We start from the raw sequence: 22,936 nt of genomic DNA on the forward strand, positions 1-22,936 counted from the left end.
CTGGTATCAGTTTTATCTTTATAGATTGTTAATTACAAAATATGGCGATGCACATAACTTTACACTGTATACATAACATTCCTGAAAGGCGATGTATCTCTCTGGTTCATAACGGAGTAATAGATGTAAAACAGTTAGCTCTATTTTAAAAGTGTGGTCTACTCCTTATTGTAACAGGCAGTATTTCCCCTATGGTTGTTCTGTAGGCGGGGCATAAAGCCCCCCCTAAAATATATAACATGTTCTGTTTCTTTCATGGTAAACAGGGCTAGCTGGGACAGCCTGACCTGCTGCTAGAACATTGGGGGAAAACACTGACAGGTGTATTGTTTCATTTGTCCTCTCCCGCTGAGCTGGGTAGGTCCTCTGAGGGGCCTGCTGCTGTCTTCCTCTGGCTCTTCGGTCCTGCTGTCACCTGTTTCTCAAAGTCGTCCTCGCTGATCTGTCCCTTCTTCAATCTCTTCAGGAGACGAGTGTCTTTCAACAGCTCCTTCATGTCCTCATCGTCCATTTCCGAGCCCTGAAGAGAACAAAGGGTTCATTAACAGTCATCTGATGTTATACTTTTTTCTGCATATGGGCCCCGCTCCCATGTTTAAAGATGTTCTAAAAGCATTTTAGGGCCCATTTCCTAGATCCAGATTAAACCTATTCCTGGACTAAAAATGTATGTCAATGGGAAATCTCCACGTAAAGTGCATTTTAGATCAGGACTATACTTAATCTGGGTCAGGAAAACCTCCCCTTAATTCTCGAGAAGACTAAATACCTCATCCCGGTTCCTCTTGGCAGCAGTCTTCCTCCTGCGGTCCTTCCTGTTCTTCTGTTTGGACCAGGCTTTGTTCTTATCGTTGTGTCTCTTGGGGGCAGCGGCCCTTTCCTCCCTCTTCACCTTTAGCTCAATCAGCAGCTTCTGCCTCAGCTTCTCCCGCTGCTTGTCCTTGTAGCGGATGTTGTCTGTGTCTATGCTTGTTTCTATGAAGTCAGGGAAGTTCTTCCCTTTCAGCTCGGGCATCCTGGGCATGCGGAGGAGGGCGAAGCCACGGGCCAGCGCGACAAAGTCCAGATCTGACCAATGACAGGAGGAGGATGACATCGTAAACATAATTCTCCTCAGACCATAGCATAAACAATCTAACACCATCATACTTGAGGGTCTGTACACAGGGAAGGTAAAAGGGAGTTCTTCTCACCTTTGACCCTGAAAATGAGGCTGCACTCGTGTTTGGCGTAGGCCTGTACGGTGGAGACGAATGCCCTCATGCCCCTGTCGAACATGGCCCGGTCTGCCAGAGCCAGGGCCTTCACCTTGGGCAGAACATCCACCACGTCACTCACTGGGGCCATCTGCTCCAGAGGACACTATCAGGAGACAGGGAGGGGCAGCTTAGTTTTAAATGGAGAGAGCATGGAAGGCAGGCAAGATGGAGAGGGAAACAAAGGGCATACCTTCTGGTTGATGGACAGGAAGGTAACGTAAGATTCCTCCATGGGGAGCAGGAAGACCGTGGCGTTGCCTTGGTTACCAATGCGCGCAGTCCGTCCACACCGATGCACAAAGGCACTGGCACAACTAGGGGGGTCGTACTGCAATACCCAGTGGACTTCTGGGATATCAATGCCTCTGGCCATGACGTCAGTACACACCAGGATACCACTGAAACACAATGTTACATTTCAATGCAAAGATCAAACCCATGCTCTCCTCAGCTGAGCTAACAACAAGGGATAAAATACCTCTTTAGCCTCCTAAACTCTGAGAAGATCTTGTTGCGTTTGTGTTTCATCTTGCCGTGGATGCAGTGGATGGTGACGCTCTTAATCAGGGCCTCCAAGGCTCGGCCAAAGTACTCCACACACGCACATGTACTGAGCGAGAGAAACAACACATTAAAACACAAATCTCTGACAGTGTAGTCCTCACACGCACTGAGGGAGAGAAACAACACACAGTCCGCAGTGTTGATGAATATAGTCGGCCATTAAGTAGAATACTAGAGGTAGCTGTAGTCATGGTGAGAATAACATGGAGGGCTGTGTGTAGCCAGGATACATACCTGAAGAACACCAGCTGTTTCTCATGTTTGTGTTGTCTAAGAAACGCTACCAGACTGTTAAACTTGTCCTCCGCTCTGCAGATCTGACAAACAAGAAATAACAGAAAAGAAAAAGTGATCAGTCATGGTTTGTCTTTTTTCCTGTGTTTGTGTCTCCACTTACACACAGATGGTTTATAGTCCTTGAGTAATTTTATGGCACGGGCTGGCACAGACAGCGAAACAGATAAGGATGCTTTCATCATAAGGCCTCAGAATGTGTCTTGGAAGAATGTCTCAGACTGAGAGAATGTTCCGGTCATCCCGTTTGTGCACAAAACTGTTTATTTTGATTTTAACCTTTCTTGGACCATGCAGCATTACTAGTTATTGTTTATGGTCCTCTCATGATAAATAATTACTTTCGGGGATTACATGTAGTTACATTTATTAAAATACAGTCGTGGTCCACTTTTTCCTTTGAATCCAGCATTTCCAAACCTGAACAACCCAAATCCCCAACAGTGTATGTTACTCACTGTGTAGTAGTTGCAGAGCCTGGCTGGTGTTTTCTGGGTGCAGCTGGCGGCCACGCCCTTCTCCTTCACTGTGATGCGTACAGGGTTCCTGAGACCAGCTCTCACCAGCTTTTCCAGCTCCTGAGTCTGAGTGGCTGAAAACAGACCTGTACGACGCTGCTTAGGGAGGTACCCGAGGATAACATTCAGACTGGAGAAAGGGAGGGAGTCAGGTACTTAAAGTGTACTGTGCGGTTGTTCCTGACATCAAAGCCAATGTCCAACAGCCTGGTGATTGTACTGTACTGAATCATATTGTATGATTCATATGTCCTTAATGTCCAATAGTGTACTGTATTGCATAGTTGTAGTCTATTGTATTGCACTATAGTACCTGGCCTCAAAGCCCATATCCAGTAGGCGGTCAGCCTCATCCAGGACCAGGACCTCCAGAAACTTGACTGACAAGGCCAGATCCAGACCGTCTGCCTTCCTCCTGAACATGTCCTCCAGACGCCCCGGGGTGGCAATCAATATGTTGGCCCTGGAAAAAACAACACATTGATTAGAATAATTATCAGTTAGGGAATCCAGTCTCACTTTAAACCAAGTACAACGTATAAAGGCTTTATATAGCATACAAAGGATTCATAAGCACCACATAAATGCTTCACAAATCACCTATAAGCGTGTGTCACTCTATAAAGGGTGACATAACCATTCCTAATGTAGGGTGAATTTCCGCCAAATGTGACATAACGCTTAATGTTTATACAAAAGCTTATAGAGTGTTTGTGAAGCATTTATATAGCGCTTATGAAGCATTTATGTATGCTTTATAAGGCCTTTATAAGTTGTACTTCGTTTAAAGCTTGCTGTATGGCATCAGATCTGAACATAAAAACATGTGGCACAAAAAAGCTCCCATCTTTGTGTGAGATCAGAGGAAGAGCACATTTACCCCTGTTCCTTAAACTTCTCCACATCCTCAATGGGGTTGCTCCCTCCAATCAACAGAATCTGTCTGAAAGAGGAAGAGTTCAGGTCATAACAGGATTACAATAAGAGTCTTGGAACAATGAACATTTTAGATCTGGAACAGAGCTTGCTGAACTGTGTTCATGTCTCTGGTTTTATCTCTCTGCTGGCTGTACCCCTACCTGAACTGAGGGAACTTCTGGAGGAACTGGCCCATCACCTCACTGATCTGCAGGGCCAGCTCTCTGGTCGGCGTGACGATCAGAGCACCAACCTGTGAAAAATAACGTCTCAGTTTAATACTGTATATCAAAAGTCAAAGTGACTCACAACCATACACATATACTCAAACGGTAGCCATTGCAATAAGTCTAAGAAACTGAATAACCCAAACCTTACCTGCATTTTCTTCAATTTGTCCTCTCGCTTTATAAGTATCTCTATGATGGGAATCACGAAGGCCAGTGTCTTTCCACTGCCAGTCACCTGTAACAGCAACGAGAAGATGTGTTGCTTAGACCTTTCTTCCTTCAATAGTTAGCTACCTATGCAATTTGGTTCTGGAGAAATGCAGTGCACAAAACATCCGAGTTACATGGTAAACAATAATGTGTGTCAAGTCATACTTACAGCCTCGGCAGCCACATCTTTATTTCGCATAAAAAGTGGAATACAGGCAGACTGGAATATAAAAATATTGAAATGATTATTGTGGAGGTTGAATTAGAGAAGTTAACGTTAGTTAACTAGCTTGTTAGCATAGCTAGCTATGGCATGTGAGTGAAATAAACGAAAACTGTAAAGAAATGTTAATACCTGAACTGGTGTCATATGTGTAAATCCAAGCTCATTGAGAGTTTGAGTAATACCGTCGTTAAGTTTAACGGGTAAACTATCCCATTTTCCTTCAGTTGTGTTGTCCATGTTGGAAATGCAGCCACAATCCACGCTGTACCGACTTCCTGTACATCGATGTTTACAGTCCGCCTGAAAATCGGAAGCACTGTACATATTTGTACCGCCAGCGCCAGTTTATCATTCTGAATTATTTTCTGAACAAATAGCTCCCTTCCTATTTGAAGTCTTTTTAGAGAGTATTAAAAACAATGTTCTCCCTCCTACAATGAGTCAGGGGTTAATAACACTGATACCTAAGCCTAAAAAAGAAGTGCTGCTCATCGATAACTGGCGTCCAATTTGTCTACTTAATAATGACTATAAGATATTAGCCTTACTACTTGCAAATAATTAAAGAAGTCCTGGATGCAATCATTGATGAAACACAGTCTGGCTTCATGAGGAACAGACATATTTCTAACAATGTCAGACTAATATTAGACATACTTGACTACTCAGACCTAATAACTGAGGATAGCTTCATATTATTTTTAGATTTTTATAAAGCATTTGACACAGTAGAGCATCAGTTTCTCTTCCACTCCCTTGAGAGACTTGTGTAACGGATGTGAAATGGCTAGCTAGTTAGCGGGTACGCGCTAGTAGCATTTCAATCAGTTACATCACTTGCTCTGAGACTTTAAGTAGGGTTGCCGCGGCCTTTGTGGAGCGATGGGTAACGACGCTTCGTGGGTGTCAGTTGTTGATGTGTGCAGAGGGTCCCTGGTTCGCGCCCGTGTCGGGGCGAGGGGACGAAGTAAACTTAAACTGTTACACTTGGCTTTGGGGATTTTTTCTGTGAGGCTATTGAAATTGAAATATGGCACCTCACCTAGATTTGAGTTAAAGAGAGGAATTAGGCAAGGTTGTCCTATCTCTCCGTACCTGTTTTTATTAATAACCCAACTTCTTGCAAATTCTTTAAATAATAGTCCTGTACAAGGTATTTCCATAGCTGGTGAAGAAATGATTATAAGCCAGCTGGCTGATGATACTACACTTTTTCTGAAAGACGCTAACCAAATTCCCATATCGATCAATGTGATACAATCCTTTCCAAAGCGTCTGGTCTATATCTTAACATTAATAAATGTGAACTCATAGCTGTCAAAGATTGTGTGACACCTTCATATTATGGTATTCCAGTAAAAGAAGAACTTACATATATAGGCATAACCATTACAAAGGATCAGAAGTCTAGAGGCTTACGAAATATTAACCCTCTTATTAAAAAACCCCAAAAGAAGCTAAATCAATGGCTACAGAGGGACTTATCTTTAAAAGGTAGAGTCCTAATAACCAAGGCTGAAGGTATCTCTGGACTAACATTTGGTGCTAGTGAAACTTTCTGCTTTTCATCGGCAGGTTTTCTTATCATGGTCCTTAATTTATTAACACATTTTTTCTCCACACAGATATTATATATGGAATAATCGGGATATATTGTATAAAAATACTTCTTTGTTTTTAGAATATTGGTTCCGAAATAATATCCTATTGGTAAGCCAACTGGTAAATGCAGAGGGTATTTTACTCAGTTATAAGGAATTCTTATCACTTTACAAGGTCCCTGTAACACCTAAAGATTTTGCAATTGTTTTAGATGCCATTCCCTCAGGTGTTGCTATGTTATTCAGGAATGTGTCAAGACCTACCTTCTATTGACCCTGTTGACTCATCAGTAGGAAAGATTTGTTTCTCTTTTGGTCCATTCAACAACAGAGCGATACGAACCTTGTTTCAGCAGGATGTTGTATCTATACCTTATGTCATGCCTTATTGGAATGGATTTATTGATAATATCTGTTGGGAAAAAGTTTGGATGTTGCCACACACATACCTACTTGTTAACAAAATTAAGGAAGTTGCCTTTAAAATGATTCATAAATATTATCCTGCCAACCACTATATGAAGAAGTTTAAGGAAAACATCAACTCAAATTGTTCCTTTTGTAATGACCACCCAGAAACAGTGTTGCATATTTTTTGGCATTGTATGCATGTAAGAAAACTGTGGCAAGACATCAGTAGGTTTATAATTGAACACATTTATGAAGATTTTACACTATTGTGGAGAGATGTACTGTTTGGATTCTTTACATACGATAGAAATAAGCTGAAACATTTTTATGTAATTAATTTCATTATTCTTTTGGCCAAATTTCATATGCACAAATGTAAATTTACAAACAAAAAATCAAATTTTCTTACCCTACAAAAAGAAATTGAACTGTATTTTAAGACAGTTAAATACTCTACTAACAAAAAATCTGTTAGAATTGTAAGTATATGTATGTCCCTTAAGGTCCTTGTGTAATTGTAATGTGATATTGTACCCCCTAGCTCGATTGTCCATTGTATATAATCTATATATACTTGTGTTCCCCCATGTACTTTATGTATTGATTTGTTGTTGATAATAAAAAAAAAATATATATTTTAAAAATCATTCTGAATAATTTCAGTGATCTTTAGACCACAATATTTGTAAAATATTTATATTTTTGACCAATAAATACATGTCAACACTAACAAAAAGAAACCAAACAGCATTTTTAAAGAATATTGTATTTGTTTTATTAAACCTGGATCCACAGACAATCATATTTCTTTACATGCTGCAGAACTTCATTAATGACGTTCAGGAGTGACTTGACCTAATTTCTCCTCAGTAGTCACTCCAGTCTCACGTGACAGTTATAGCTGAGCTTATCAGAACATGTAAAGTACAAAACTAAGGCATATTCAGTAAGACACAACATTTATGGTGTTTCAAATAGATTATAGACAGGATAGGCCTACAATTAATCCTCTAGTTATGTCCATTCTTATACATCGACATACCAATGTTCTGAATGTTGCACCACACTGAATATGCTGAAGAAAAAAAACAGCTTACTGCCACATAAAGTAGAGCCCCCAACCTTCCCCACCTCAAATTACAACCAGTCCCCACAACAAAATGTTGAAGTAACTACCTCACCTCGACAATCATAATATAGTTTCAGCCCCCTGCCCACATTCAATATAATTTATTACAGTGTTCTTCATTCCTGATTCTAGGCAAATACAGGGGTCCGGGGCTTTGCCAGCCCAGCTCTAACACACCTGAATCATATAATCCAGGGTTAAATTAATAATTGATTAGTTGCAACAGGTGTGAGTGATGAACTAGATAAAACCCTGCACACCCAGTGGATCCCCAGGGCCAGGTTTGAGTACACTGACCTACTATAACCCATCTGTGATAAAATGGGAGTATACAGGTTTTCCCTGCACTGCCCGTGTACACATTCAGAAGGATTATGTCATGGATCTATGACTCAAAAGCAACAAGAGCAAAAACATCTGCTTCCCAGACAACACAACTCCTTCAGATATTCAGGGATATTTAGCAGGATGCAATGTTCAGAAAGTTGCAGATAGAAATATGATCTATAGAGTGAACACAAATCTTTATTCTACATTACAGAAAAGCATGTCGCTTCTGCACAATACATTTCTACATGAACGTTCTGTGATATTTCACTCTCATGAACAAGCCCCAAGTGTCTCACCTTGAGCTGATGCATACTTTATATTAACTAGTTGGTCATATCGATTGCAAAGGGGTCCAAAGAAATGGGTCAAATAAGGGACACTGTTGCATAAACATCAGTGTGCATCTCTCAAATGCCGGTCCCAGTTGTTACTTTATACATCCCATCCACTGACTAGAGACAGACAGACAACTGCCCTGGCTAGTAGAGCCACTGACTCTTGGCAGACAACCTCCCTGGCTAGTAGTTGCTGTTGACCAAGCTGGGTGGAGTAATCCATAACAAATAATTTGCTTACGCAGTGATGAGACAATAAATCAAACTTGACATCATCAACCCTATGATCTTTGAAAGGTCTAGAGTCCAAAACAGATACAACAGTAACAAGCACATGAAGATGGAAATAACAAAAGGGGTAACAGGGTAAAACATTATTATTTTAATAATAGGGATCCAATTTGTACTCAGACTTTTAATGAAATCTGCCAAGAGTCTCATTTCCAAGGAGTGACTGTTTCACTGTCTCTGTGCTGAAATAACAGTGCAACAGGAAGTCACAGGGGGAAGGTTTGAGGTGTTACACAACTCGGCGCACTTCGAAAAACCTCTTCAGGTAGTAGATCTGTCCCAGAGTCATGGCCACCAGAACCAGGGCTTCGAAGAACGACCAGAGAACCACCCTGCTGTTTGTGTTGTCATTGACTGGATGGAAAGAAAACAAAACAACGACTAATAAGTTCAAGACTGGCTGACAGCACTAAACACTGCAGTACACACAACAATTAAGTTAACAGGTTCTTAACTACAGTCTATTCTGACACCATTTTATTTCATCTGCGGCGTGTGTGTAACTCACTGGCTCTGTGTATCCTTTCCCGGACCTCCATGTACTCCTGTTCATGCTTGACGGCCGTCATGGCAACCGCCAGCTCGTTGATCATCTCCTCCAGCTTGTTCTGGTGAGCTGGAACAGAACACACAACCAATCAATTAGGATCATTGTAGAATCCACAACATTCTAGTGAAAATTACATGCATATTAGAATAAAAAATAAAGACAACTTCCAAACAAAGTTGTGCTTTATCATTTAAAACACTCTACAATACATAACTAGTTCTATGTCTTAGATGTCTCAAATCATGCACACAACATATTCCTGCATCTATAAATTGTGAGGGGTTATTCCAGGCAACATATACTAATGTAACTAAGTGGTGATTTGTGAACATTAGATTGCACTGGAAAACTCATTCAACTTAGGTTAGAGGAAACCGAATGCATTTGGGCAAACATAGTTCCAGGCGAGGCGAGAACCCTACCATCCCAACTCTCTCCACAAGGGTGAAGTGAAAGCCAGTCAAACCCAGTCAAAAGGATGAAGAGAAAGAGACAACAATAGGACCATAAAGAAAAGAGGAATAGTATGTGAAAACAGAAATGTGATCATCCGTTATAGCAATTGGCAAATATGAATAGAGCTTAAAAGTAGATTTCGCGATATGATGTAGATTCAGAAAAAGTAAACAGCATAGTAGGTAAATCTCCACAACTAAGAGCATTGAAGCGCAAAGCTCAACTTCTCTGCTGTTTTGGTGCCCTGGCTACCACACTTTCACCAGCAGGAAGCGAACCTGTGAACATGCGCAGATACTGTGTGTCACCATGTGAAAACAAAGTCATACATCTCGCTCATCTCAATATCTGCAGTGCTGCTCATGGCAGCGTCATTTCACTGAGTCTGCCTTTCATTCATACAAACAACTAAAGTCTACCTTCCGTCTCCATGTCCTGTCCCTTGGGTGCCTCTCCGATGTCGATGGTGAACATGACGATCTTGGGTGTCATGGTGGACATCTTGTTGCTGAAGCAGAACTTGTAGGTCCCATCCATGTGAGCTGCCACGGAGTACTTTCCACTGGACTCTCGATCTCCTTTGTAGATCTGCTTGCCATCAGGTCCTGTTATCTACATAGTAGACAATATCATACACATATTAGCCAACTCATGTTGAAACATAGTTGTGGTGTGCTAGACAAAAAAATGTGTCTGGACCGTTGTTGCAACATATTTCATTCAGTGGTTGGTGGATTGGGGCAGTCTGCAACACACTTGTGAAATCCCTTAAAAAATATGGATCTTATTTGCATGACTACAATTCTCAACTATATGGTGGTGAATACATCATGTGGTGGAGCAGTACCTATAGTCAGCTGTCACACAAATGTGGATGACCTGTTTCTCAAGTTATGTGACACTGACAGCTGTCAGGAATGGCAGCGAGTAGTTAGTTAACTTAAAACTTCCTGTATCACTAATCGGGACAGATAAGTAAAATCAAGAGGCGAACTGGCTAGTTAGTTAGCTACCAACTAAGCTAAAATAATTGATCTTAACCAGTTTAACCGGTTAACTTTAAACTACAAAGAACATAAATTAAACTATACAAAATGGCATGCATGTTGGCTTATGACTAGCAATTAAGCTAACTGGCTAGCTACAATAGCCATCTCGCTAGCCACGCCCCACCACCTTTGCGCAAGTCAAACCAAATCAATCAAAAGCACAAATACCATCTCACCTCAACGTCAATGTCCAAAAAGCCCCCCTCAGCAACTTCAAACATTAGGCCCATCTTGGTTCCCGAGTTAACCCGCTCATGGAAGCACTCATCTGCATGAGCGTCTATACTAACGAAGTAGCCGGACGCTGTGGCAGACATGAACCAAAGAAGAACAACGATCTCTGAAGCAGTGAACATGCTTAGATTTTAGCTAGCGTTACGTGACAATTGTAGATTCTCTGTGTACCAGCGATTTCAAATATCCCCTAAAATTGCACATGTATCGCAGCAGGAGGCTCAGAACAAGCACAAATTATTGAGGATATTTTGTAAACTTCCTAGCTAGCTTCGGCGAGATTGCCACGTAAGGATTTAAACGGGAAAAAGCGAGGGTCAAACTTAGTCAGCACTATGCGATTGAAAAAAACAAAACAAGTGTCGCATGTCTGGTGACGTTTCAACAATCGACTCGCTCTCTGAAGTCTCCGGGCTGAGGCCTATGGACTTTTTGTTGTTGTAAAAAATTCCAATCGAAACATTTTCCCGTTTTGAGCGGAGTCTGGACCTTATGAGGCATTTTTGCTGGGAGTAGACTGCCGAAGAAAAGCACAATAGTTGGAAAAGCCAGCGCGAGGAAACAAGGATTGAAAAAAATGACATCTCGGAGGTAAGGACTGATCATGGAAAGCAATCTGATGGAAACTAGGTAGCCAACTAACTAGCCTGTCGGCTAACATTAGCCTAGAACTGTTTACATTTTCAAGATAATCCCATTGATGAATAATGTATGTGATCGTCAGTTAACGACCTAAAACAAGTCGTATTTGACAAGGATGTGCCTTGTCGGTGTTTTGGAGCCAGCAACATTACGGTAACTAGTATGTGGTAACGTTAGCTAGTTAACTAGATTCTTTATTGGGCAATGGGCATCCGTGAAATTGAAGCCCACAATGCAGTTAGCTTGTGAATAGCTCACACAGATTTCAAAGGTATCTGCCTATAACATTTTTGGAGACGTGTTTAGTTATCAATTATAAATATGAATGCTTAGTTAACATATGCTAACAAGCAAACAAGAAAATCTAGCTAACTAGCAACCATTGGGGGACCTAGCTGTCAGTTCCAGCTGAGAAGCCAAGGGGGTTCAATGCATCTGGTTCAGTTTGGACGACAGGCTTGTATGCTCTTTGGAAAGATACCAACCTCAATATACTCAGTAAATGGATACAGACTTCAATTGTTCAATGTCAATCACTGTACACGTGATTTTCTGATTAAATCAGGATTCTGATAATTCTCACATCATCCTTTAGTCGTACATCATTGATTTTGACCCTTCCCCACATCAATATCTTCTTTATCCTGATTTGCATTGTTGTGCCCATGACATCTGAGTACAAGTTATACAGCTGTACTATTGAGAGCATCTTGTCTGGCTGCATCTCTGCTTGGTATGGCAATAGCCCCGCCCTCAATCGCTTGGCGCTACAGAGGGTGGCGCGGACAGCAAGGGAACCTCACTGGGGCTGAGCTCCCTTCTTCTGTAGGGTTTATCGGCGGATGGCATCCAACGTTATGGTACATTACCGCCACCTACTGTACTGGAGTGTGGGCCAGAGACAGGGAGAACTAAATCCTACCTGTCAGCCCTGTTGCTCTTTAAAAAAAAACAATATTTGAGACTATATCTAATGATGTTCTATTCAATATTCTCTAAACTAATTTCCTGTATCTCCTTCTCCCTCATACTAGATCTGATTCTTTCCCTCATACTGCCCACACTGTAGCAATACATGCTCCACGGTCTTCCTGGCAATAATCACACTTTACTGTTGGGTGCTTTCCTATCACATTTAAGGTCTTATTCAACTGGCTGTGTCCCACCCTTAATCTTGTAATAATAGCATCCTCTCTTTTGTTCCTTCCTGCCGACCTCCCCGACTTTCCTCTGTACTTGAAATAAATGCCTGCTCTTAGTATCTCTACTCCACTGCTCATTGCCATCTCTGCACCATCACTGTCCATATCAGGCTTTTTGCCTATGCCTTGCTCATTGAAACTACAACAAACACGTTTAAGTGCTTGGTTAGCCAGTACATCAACTGCCTCGTTCCCCTCCACCCCCACATGGGCAGGGACCCAAGTAAATATGATCTGTATACCCATCTGTCTAATCCTGCCATAGGTTTGTGGCTGAGTTCCCTCCCATCCAGGACTTCTATATCAGGCAGTGTGAAAGGAAGGCTGGAAAATTGTTAGACGCCAACAACCCAAGCCATAGACTGTTCTTTCTGCTTCCGCGCGGTACCGGTGCATCAAGTCTGACATCAACAGGCTCCTGAACAGCTTCTATCCCCATGTCATAAGACTGCTAAATAGCTAACAAAATTGCTACATGGACTATCCAGGTTGAACTTCTGTATTTTATAATAGTATTTTTTTGTTGTAGTTGCATTGTCTCTATGCACACTCACAGGGCCCTACACACACCAATACTCCAACACACAGTGCATTCAGAAACTATTCAGACCCCTTGACTTTTTCCACATTGATGAGAAATAAGGTTAATGTAACAATCTACACAATACTCCATAGTTTTTCAAATTTATACAAATAAAAACTGATACAGTATTTACATAAGTATTCAGACCTTTTACTCAGTACTTTGTTGAAACACCTTTGGCAGCGATTACAGCCTCAAGTCTTCTTGGGTATGACACTACAAGCTTGGCACACCTGTATTTGGGGAGTTTCTCCCATTCTCTGCAGATCCTCTCAAGCTCTGTCAGGTTGGATGTGGAGTGTCACTGTACAGTTATTTTCAGGTCTCTCCAGAGATGTTCAAGACTTGCCCCGAAGCCACTCCTGCGTTGTCTTGGCTGTGTGCTTAGGGTCATTGTCCTGTTTGAAGGTGAACCTTCCCCCCAGTGAGATCCTGAGTGCTCTGGAGCAGGTGTTCACCTGGGATCTCTCTCTACTGGCCTGACTGGTGGAGTGCTGCAGATATAGTTGTTCTTCTGGAAGGTTCTCCCATCTCCGCAGAGGAACTCTGGAGCTCTGTCAGAGTAGACATCGGGTTCTTGGTCACCTCCCTGACCAAGCCCCTTCTCTCCCGATTGCTCAATTTGGCCAGGCGGCAGGCTCTAGGCAGAGTGTTGGTGGTTCCAAACTTCTCCATTCTTAAATGGAAGGCCACTGTGTTCTTGGGGACCTTCAATGCTACAGAAAGTTTTGGTACCCTTTCCCAGATCTGTGCCTCGACACAATCCTATCTTGGCGCTCTACAGACAATTCCTTCAACCCCATGGCTTGGTTTTTGCTCTGACATGCACTGTCAACTGTAGGACCTTATATAGACAGGTGTGTGTGTGCCTTTCCAAATCATGTCCAATAAATTGAATTGAACACAGGTGGAGTCTAATCAAGTTGTACAAACATCTCAAGGATGATCAATGGAAATGGGATGTACCTGAGCTACATTTTGAGTCTCATAGCAAAGGGTCTGAGTACTTATGTAAATACGTTTTTGTTTTTAATACATTTACAAACATTTCTAAAAATCAGTTTTTGCTTTGTCATTTTGGGGTATTGTGTGTAGATTGATGAGGAATTTTTAAATTCATTTTGGAATAAAGCTGTAACGTAACGTGATGAAAGGGAAGGTGTCTGAATTCTTTCCGAATGCACTGTACAAACACTCAATTTTCTCACACACACATAATATGCACATACATTTATACTGGCTCTACACACTCACATATAATCATCATATATATGCATCTGCTACTGTGTTTATCATATATCCTGATGCCTATTTACCTTACCGTCCAGTCTCCCTGCACATTGTAAATATGGTACTGGAACTGACCCTGTATTCTATGCTTGCTTACTTTATCATGTTGATCTTATTATTACAAAATAAAAATTGTGTGTGTTTTTGTTCTACCTTGTTCTCCAAATGCACTTAGCTAGCTAGTTGACCTGTGATGATGATGATGTGGTGGTGTTTAGGTGGTTCCACCCCAATATCACAGGGGTGGAGGCTGAGAACCTGCTGTTAACCCGGGGGGTCGACGGGAGCTTCCTGGCCCGACCCAGCAAGAGCAACCCTGGAGACTTCACCCTCTCTGTCAGGTGAGTTATTGTAGCACCAGATCATCAGACACAGGAGCTACCGTAGGCTGGGTTGAAATTTTAGGAATAAATATCTGAGGCCTATTTAGTTTAGTCAGGCTGACAGCATACGAGAAAACACTTTCCCAATTTATACTCTACCATTTCCCTTTATTATAATTGATTAGGCCAACTGAAGATAATGGCCTGGGTACCAGACTGTTTCAGCTTTAGATGAGGGGTGTTTTAATATTTCCTTTTTCTCTCAATCCTGTGTTCCCCTGGGCAGGCGTAACGGAGCAGTCACCCACATTAAGATCCAGAACACAGGGGATTACTATGACCTGTACGGGGGGGAGAAGTTCGCCACCCTGGCTGAGCTGGTTCAGTACTACATGGAGCACCACGGCCAACTCAAGGAGAAGAATGGCGACGTCATCGAGCTCAAATACCCCCTCAACTGTGCTGACCCCACCTCTGAGAGGTGAGCTCTGACACTGAAACAACACAGTGTTTGTCTCTGCTTGTTTGTGTGTGTACCTCTCTAGCCTGAGTGTCAGTCCGTCTCTGCTTTAGCCACCAATCCAGTGGATTTGATGGCTATGTCAGTAGAGTTCTATAAACTGTGTGTGTGTCCCAGGTGGTTCCATGGTCACCTGTCAGGCCGGGAGGCTGAGAAGCTGCTGACAGAGAAGGGAAAGAACGGTAGTTTCCTGGTCAGAGAGAGCCAGAGCCACCCTGGAGACTTCGTTCTGTCCGTCCGCACCGGCGACGACAAGACGGACAGCAGCGACAACAAGCCCAAGGTGACACATGTCATGATCCGCTGCCAGGTAAAGGATTATTACTTTTTTTTGTCCTTTTTTTCCACTCCTCCCTCCCTCGAGCTAAAGATGTGGCTTATGACCACAGATACACTACATGATATTTAAAATAGTCAAAGAGCCTCTCGCATATCTCTGTGGGTGAAGTGACGGTCCACATTGTATGTGTTTCTCAGCATGACCTAAAGTATGACGTTGGTGGAGGAGAGAAGTTTGACTCTCTGACAGACCTGGTGGAGCACTATAAGAAGAACCCCATGGTGGAGACACTGGGCACGGTGCTGCAACTCAAACAGGTCGCTCTTCAGCCTGCTGTTTCTGTCAGCAAGCTACATATCATTCCCCTGATCTTGATCATTTATGCCCTTTTTTGTCTTTCAGAAGCTTTAATAATCCATAGATTTCTTGTTTCTAAACTTGTATGCGTCTTTCCCCAGCCCCTGAACACCACGCGTATCAATGCAGCAGAGATAGAGAGCAGAGTGAGAGAGCTCAGTAAACTGGCCGAGGCCACGGACAAGGTCAAACAGGGCTTCTGGGAAGAATTTGAGGTGAGAGACGCGCCATTGCGTTTCAAACTAAGTATTTAATGTAGTGTTGTTCTTATGTCAGGAAAAGTTTTTTTATACCGTTGTACATCCTCAAGCTACATTCTCACATGTTGTCTGTCTCCCGATAACCTAGCCACGCTCCACATCTGAATTATTGAAATAGATTAAAGCAATACGTTGAGGATACATTTTTAAAGGGATACTTTGGGATTTTGACAATGATGCCCTTTATCTACTTCAGATGAACTCATGGTTACAATTTTTATGTCTCTGTGTGCAGCTTGAAGGAAGTTGCTAACTAGCATTAGCGCAATGACTGGAGTTCTGTGGGTATCTGCTAGCATGCTAGCAGATAGCATGCTAGCAGATACCCATAGACTTTTAACAAGTATCCCTTTTCCTTTGTCCCGCCCAGACGTTGCAGCAGCAGGAGTGTAAGCTTCTCTACAGCCGTAAGGAGGGGCAGAGAGCTGAAAACAAGAACAAGAACCGATACAAGAACATCCTGCCCTGTGAGAAAACACACACATCCTGCCCAATCAAATATCACGACTGACTGACCACCCTGTTGTTGCAGTATGCAGAGCCTGGATCTTAGTATGATTTTAATCATGACTCTTCTCTCTCTCTCTTTCCCTCTCTAGTTGACCACACTCGTGTGGTGCTGAATGATGGGGATGGATCTGAGGCTGGCTCGGACTATATTAATGCCAATCTCATCATGGTAGTAACTGACATCATGGTAAACTCACTTCATTCTCAGGACACACACACCTGTCAGACACACACAATATGGTATCGAAATGACCTCACGGTAAACTCCACACACTTAGGTTCAGCTCTATTTCAAGCACAATCTGCAATTTCCTGTATGTGACGGCTCTACAAAATACAAATGAATACGCAAGCTTACTGTTTGTGTCTTTTCATTCATTGAGTGTGTGACGTGGACTGCTAAGACAATCGCTGTATGTTACTTTGTTTGCATTGCACTTAAGTCTGCTTTCCTCTACACACTACTACATCCAGCGCCTGTCTCTGTGGAACTGTGTTCTTTCTCTCTAGCCGGAGTTGGAGTGGAAGTGTAACAGCACCAAGCTGAAGAAGTCGTACATCGCCACGCAGGGCTGTCTACAGAACACCATCAGTGACTTCTGGAGGATGGTGTTCCAGGAGAACTCCCGGGTCATCGTCATGACTACCAAGGAGGTGGAGAGGGGAAAGGTAACTGGCTGACTTGCTGTCGTGGTTCTCCATTTCAAGCATCTCTGAAAACCAGGAGAGCTTCTTCATAGGTTTCAGTGTGAACTGCTGCTGTGGCTTTGGGGCAGAAGTATGCACGTCAATTGAGATACTTTGTCTCCCCACAGAGTAAGTGTGTGAAGTACTGGCCAGACATGTCATCTCTGAAGGAGTATGGAATCATGCGCGTCCGCAACGTCAAAGAGACGTCTGCTCACGACTACATCCTACGAGAACTCAAACTGTCCAAGGTTGGACAGGTAAGAGGGACTTTGTTTTTGGAAGTGTGTCCTTAGCTGTGTGTGTGAGCATGCATGCTACTTCAAAATGTGTGTGTGTTTCAGGGTAACACAGAGCGGACAGTGTGGCAGTACCATTTCAGAGCGTGGCCGGACCATGGTGTCCCTACAGACCCCGGGGGTGTTCTGGACTTCCTAGAGGAGGTCAACCTCAAACAGGAGAGCATTCTAGAGGCTGGGCCCATAGTGGTGCACTGCAGGTACACACACACACACACACACACACACACACACACACACACACACACACACACACACACACACACACACACACACACACACACACACACACACACACACACACACACACACACACACCGACAGTTATGTGTACTGTTGCTCTCTAATTCCCTCTCTCTCTCCAGTGCTGGTATCGGACGGACAGGAACGTTCATAGTGATTGACATACTCATTGACGTCATCAGGGAAAAAGGTGATTGCAAATACTTCATCTATTTGTGTTACATGAGATGGTTTCCATGAAGAAAGCTTCTGCCTTGTTCAGATCCCAAGGGTGTCTGTGTCTACAGTCTAACCTCTTCTGTCTCTGTAGGAGTGGACTGTGACATAGACGTTCCTAGTCTACCTCTTCTCTCTGTAGGAGTGGACTGTGACATAGACGTTCCTAGTCTAACTTCTTCTCTCTGTAGGAGTGGACTGTGACATAGACGTTCCTAGTCTAACCTCTTCTCTCTGTAGGAGTGTACTGTGACATAGACGTTCCTAGTCTAACCTCTTCTCTCTGTAGGAGTGGACTGTGACATAGACGTTCCTAGTCTAACCTCTTCTCTCTGTAGGAGTGGACTGTGACATAGACGTTCCTAAGAGCATCCAGATGGTTCGTTCCCAGCGATCTGGGATGGTTCAGACTGAGGCCCAGTACAGGTTCATCTACATGGCTGTCCAGCACTACATAGAGACACTGCAGAGACGCATAGAGGAGGAACAGGTGTGTGTGTGTCCCCCGTGTGTGTGTCCCCCGTGTGTGTGTCCCCCGTGTGTGTGTCCCCCGTGTCCCCCCCCCCCGTGTGTGTGTCCCGTGTGTGCGTGAAAGTCTTTCTCTAACATCCTTCCGCCTCTCTCTAACAGAAGAGTAAGATAAAGGGGAGGGAGTACACCAACATTAAGTATTCTCTGTCTGACCTGACTGGTGGAGACCAGCTGCAGAGTCCTCTGCCTCCCTGCACCCCCAGCCCCACCTGTGCAGAGTGAGTATCTAGCAGCTACTACACAGAGTTTAAAACAAGAACACCTGCTCTTTCCATGACATAGACTGACCAGATGAATCCAGTTGAAAGCTATGATCCCTTATTGATGTCACTTGTTAAATATTTAGGTGGCTTTGAACGGGGTATGGCAGTAGGTGTCAGGCGCACCAGTTTGTCAAGAACTGCAACGCTGCTGGGTTTTTCACACTCAACAGTTTCCCGTATGTATCAAGAATGGTCTACCATGGCCTCCCGGGTGGCGCAGTGGTCTAAGGCACTGCATCGCAGTGCTAGCTGTGCCACCAGAGATTCTGGGTTCGAGTCCAGGCTCAGTCGCAGCCGGCCGTGACCGGGAGACCCATGGGGCGGCGCACAATTGGCCCAGCGTCGTTAGGGAGGGTTTGTCTCATCGCGTACTAGCGACTCCTGTTGCGGGCCGGGCGCAGTGCACGCTGACCAGGTCGCCAGGTGTACGGTGTTTCCTTCGACACATTGGTGCGGCTGGCTTCCGGGTTGGATGTGCATTGTGTCAAGAAGCAGTGCGGCTTGGTTGGGTTGTGTTTCGGAGGACGTAAGGCTCTCAACCTTCGCCTCTCCCGAGCCCGTACGGGAGTTGCAGCGATGAGACAAGACTGTAACTACCAATTGGATACCAAGAAATTGGGGAGAAAAAAGGGGTAAAAAGAATGGTCCACCAGCCAAAGGACATCCAGCCAACTTGACACAACTGTGGGAAGCATTGTAGTCAACATGGGCCAGCATCCCTGTGGAACGCTTTCCACACCTTGTAGAGTTCATGCCCCAACGAATTTGGCTGTTCTGAAGGCAAAATATGAATATTGGGAAGTTGTTCCTAATTTTTGGTATACTCTGTGTATAATCAAACTAGCACTCAGCTAGTCAGTTTCAGTTGAGAAATACCTTGGCTGATGTGTTTCTCTCGGGGTGTGTGTGTGTAGAATGAGGGAGGACTGCTCCAGAGTGTATGAGAACGTCGGTCTGATGCAGCAGCAGAAGAGCTACAGATGAGATTGCCCTTTGACCCCAATGCTGTCCCAGTCCTAGGTAACTACAGGAACTATGTCTTGAGTTCATGTTGTGGCTGGATCTTTTGGAACTAGCTGTAATTATTTTTTAAATATTGTTTTTGTGATTTGTAAATGACCTGACCTCTCTCCCTTTGCCTCTCTCAGGAATTATATTTTTTTGCCAGCCGCACCTGAACGCCTGAGACGTGATCACAATTACTACAATGAAAAGAAGAAAATGTAAAATTACGAAAAACTAAAATCTCATAGAGGTCTACGAGAGAACCGAGATTAACGGAGGGGTTTTTGTTCCCTCTCTTTTCCTCATCCCCCTCTCTCTCTAGGAACAGTGGCCGTATTGTCCCCTTATAAACCACTGTGAATATCTTGAGAGCCCTAACGAGCTTAATGACCGAACTTAATAACAAGCCTAAACCCCTAAACTAAAGCTCAGCCTGAGTTTAAACCTGTCTCAGACCAGACCCAGGCTGAGTCTAGCAGCATTCTGCTCACCAGAGGGAGAACAACCTAGCTAACCTGTTCTGTTTGTCTTTGTTCCACTCTCTCTCTCCTTTTTTGCCATGAATTATTGTCTTTTTTCTTATTAACCAAAGGAAAGAAACACGTAGCTAGTTTGTTTTGGGAGCTAGTGAGATGAGTGAGCCCTTCTCAGAGTTGAGAAAAAAGGTCTGTGCCAAAAACCAAAAATGGTTTCATCCAACGTCTCAGCCAATCAGTGGTTTCCCTCTGTCCGGCTAAACCATTTTTTGAGAAAAAAGGGATATTTCCAGTGATAATGTTAAGTGTCATGTTTTCTGTTACTGAAGGAAGAATTCTGGGTATTGTAGTCTCAATAACTTCCCAGTGGATTACTATTCAGTATGTTGGGGAGGATATTGGTTTTGCCTTTTAAAGACATTTTATTATTTTTATGTTTTTTTTATTTCATGTTTTTGTTGACATGTTTTTTGTTGTTGCCACACTATGTAATACTGTCTCCCTTAATTACCATTCCTCACACCGATGTCCTTAACGCAGCATTCCTATAGCAAAGTAATGGCTACAGCCCACGCCTTGTACCCTGGGGGGAGATGTTGGCTAGAACTCTGTTTCCCTGGGTGCCTTGTGGTCCCACTAAGCACTAATGTGGGGTCTGAGGGTAGTTGGTAGTTTCTGGAGGTTTGGTGGGGTAGCCTTGCCCCATACTTTATGTAAGTCCTGTTTTGACAACAAACGTAAGAGTTGTCTACAGCACAGACAGTAGGGGACGAGGCAATAGGTTGGGTGCTTCCTCCCAGGCTCTTCTGTGTCAAAGTTACTATGGAAACTGTTTCTGGGGTAACTTGTTCTTTATTCCAGTCCGCAGCAGGCATCGCCACTGAAGCGTGGCTGCCCCCCCAAAAAGTTTTACATTTTTTTTATTTTCTAAACAAACATCATAATGATACTGTTACATTTTGTGCTTCTTCTGTTCTTTTTAAAGATGAATGCCTGTTGTGTACTTTTGAAGCACCACATGAACTTAATTTTCTGTTTCGAGAAGCTACCGCACATTTGTTATCTCTGGCAATTTTAGTGTTCATTGTTGTGGTTGTCATGGAACCTACAGACCCACTGTTGGTTGGCTGAATTTGGTCAAGGACACACACAGTTGGAGTCAGTTGCAAATTCCTTTGTTCTACATTGGTGTTACACAGTTTAATGTGCAGTTTTCAGTCTCTCCGTTTATTATTTTGCTTGGTGCATCACACTTAACCACATTACTTTCTCAGTTTGTTGTCCAAATGGAAATAAGTGCTACAGTATTCTAGAAAGGGTTGTTTCCAGGTTGATACAATCATTTATGTGTTTTGTATGTACTTTATCATGGTAACAATCTAACATATAACGTTAGCTTTTTTTCACCAACACACTCCTTCCATTCTACACATGATTACTGGTTAAAGCCCTTTGTCTTTGTTTGGCATTGCACCTTATTCCCAATGTAATGCTATGCACACTTTTTGTCCAGAGCCTTATGAGGACAGAAGTATTAACCTATATAGGGAATAGGGTGCCATTTCAGATCAGCCCTTTTTGTAACGCAGCTGGGTTGAGGAGGAAGTTGTCTTGGTCTTTCCAGAGTTACATTCTCATTTCCCACACTTTTTCTCAGAAGTGTGCACTTGTTCACTCCCCCTCATGATTTAAAAACTATTGGATTGGTCGATGTAAGTTTGCCGTCCTTAGCAACGAGGGAGGACTAGAACATTCCTTTTCTCAGCCTCTCTGGGGCTCCAGGTTACCCCTAACCACTGATCTAGGATCAGCTGTGCTGGGAAACACTTTAGATCGGTGTCTTCATCCTTTTCAGAGCAGTTGTTGTTCTTCTGAATGGTTTGTTTGTTTTTCTGCTGGGTGGAGACCCTCCATTGACTGAGTTAGGGGATCCTTAGTATCCGCTGTGTGTAGTGTGCCCTTTCGTTGTGTGTTTGTTTGTCGAACACTAGTCTGTGGCCTGCTTCTGGTGGTTTTTATGTATCGTGGTGTGTTAGGATTTGTGTGTGAGTGTGATCAAAGAATACTGCTGTTTCAGCTGCCTGCTCCTCAATGCCTGGTCTTCTCCTTTGAATTCTGTTGTTTTCCTCTGATCATGATGAAATGGCTTCATCTCTTATCTCCTGTATTTTTCTGTCACGTAAAGCATCTACATGCATAGATCTGCCTCCCTATGCATATGCATTATACAGTATGTGTTGGTTATACTCTGTTTGACAAACCAGGGCTCTCCATACCTGAAAACACTTTGTCAACCGGAAAGCATAAAAAACATGACATTTTTTGAACTCAATGCAAACAAACAAAACAAATTATATTTTTTAACTTGTATATTGTACATGAATATCTTGTAGAGGAGAATGTACTTACTAAACATATCTAATTGCCAATAAGATTTACTGTCTGTAATAATCCAGTAGCTCTCTACCCCGTGTCATGGAGTTGGAGCTTTCTCACAAAGCTTGAGGTTTATCGTATTGTATTTCAATGCAGGTAACCATGGTAACTTCTTGATAACAATAATAAACGGCAAGCTCATGCCTCAGTCACCCTCCTGTTGTTATTGGCAGATCACTCCAATGAATAGAATGACGTCACCTGATAG

The 22,936-nt window shown here is 43.1% G+C and overlaps 3 protein-coding genes across 4 annotated transcripts; 1 reads left to right on the plus strand and 2 right to left on the minus strand.

The window, feature by feature from the left end:
• Position 1: 1 nt before the first annotated feature.
• On the minus strand, positions 2 to 4,515 carry ddx55 (DEAD (Asp-Glu-Ala-Asp) box polypeptide 55). Its single transcript, XM_055865767.1, has 13 exons — positions 4,349 to 4,515; positions 4,163 to 4,213; positions 3,932 to 4,018; positions 3,715 to 3,806; positions 3,516 to 3,578; positions 2,949 to 3,098; positions 2,576 to 2,765; positions 2,058 to 2,140; positions 1,738 to 1,869; positions 1,450 to 1,657; positions 1,194 to 1,362; positions 770 to 1,068; positions 2 to 520 (listed from the first exon to the last, which is right to left on the minus strand). The coding sequence occupies exons 1-13, from the start codon at positions 4,454 to 4,456 to the stop codon at positions 332 to 334; spliced, it is 1,821 nt and encodes a 606-aa protein (XP_055721742.1). The 5' UTR covers positions 4,457 to 4,515; the 3' UTR covers positions 2 to 331.
• Positions 4,516 to 6,981: 2,466 nt separating this feature from the next.
• Positions 6,982 to 10,900, minus strand: tmed2 (transmembrane p24 trafficking protein 2). Its single transcript, XM_055865804.1, has 4 exons — positions 10,548 to 10,900; positions 9,742 to 9,934; positions 8,825 to 8,932; positions 6,982 to 8,670 (listed from the first exon to the last, which is right to left on the minus strand). Exons 1-4 carry the CDS (start codon positions 10,725 to 10,727, stop codon positions 8,546 to 8,548), a joined length of 606 nt encoding a protein of 201 aa, XP_055721779.1. The 5' UTR covers positions 10,728 to 10,900; the 3' UTR covers positions 6,982 to 8,545.
• Positions 10,901 to 10,993: 93 nt separating this feature from the next.
• ptpn11a (protein tyrosine phosphatase non-receptor type 11a) lies at positions 10,994 to 22,876 on the plus strand. 2 transcript variants are annotated; one of them, XM_055865795.1, is made up of 16 exons: positions 10,996 to 11,196; positions 14,541 to 14,663; positions 14,932 to 15,126; positions 15,283 to 15,475; positions 15,643 to 15,762; positions 15,904 to 16,017; positions 16,433 to 16,529; positions 16,662 to 16,759; positions 17,083 to 17,241; positions 17,388 to 17,519; positions 17,604 to 17,758; positions 17,924 to 17,991; positions 18,356 to 18,507; positions 18,648 to 18,766; positions 19,726 to 19,831; positions 19,960 to 22,876. In XM_055865795.1, the coding sequence occupies exons 1-15, from the start codon at positions 11,183 to 11,185 to the stop codon at positions 19,793 to 19,795; spliced, it is 1,809 nt and encodes a 602-aa protein (XP_055721770.1). In that variant the 5' UTR covers positions 10,996 to 11,182; the 3' UTR covers positions 19,796 to 19,831; positions 19,960 to 22,876. The 2 variants fall into 2 exon arrangements, with proteins under 2 accessions (XP_055721773.1, XP_055721770.1); XM_055865798.1 differs by lacking the exons at positions 18,356 to 18,507; positions 18,648 to 18,766; positions 19,726 to 19,831; positions 19,960 to 22,876 and adding an exon at positions 18,112 to 18,243 and having other exon boundaries at positions 10,994 to 11,196.
• The last annotated feature ends 60 nt before the right edge of the window (positions 22,877 to 22,936 follow it).

This window comes from Salvelinus fontinalis, chromosome 2 (assembly GCF_029448725.1).
Source record: "Salvelinus fontinalis isolate EN_2023a chromosome 2, ASM2944872v1, whole genome shotgun sequence".
Lineage (NCBI taxonomy): Eukaryota > Metazoa > Chordata > Actinopteri > Salmoniformes > Salmonidae > Salvelinus > Salvelinus fontinalis.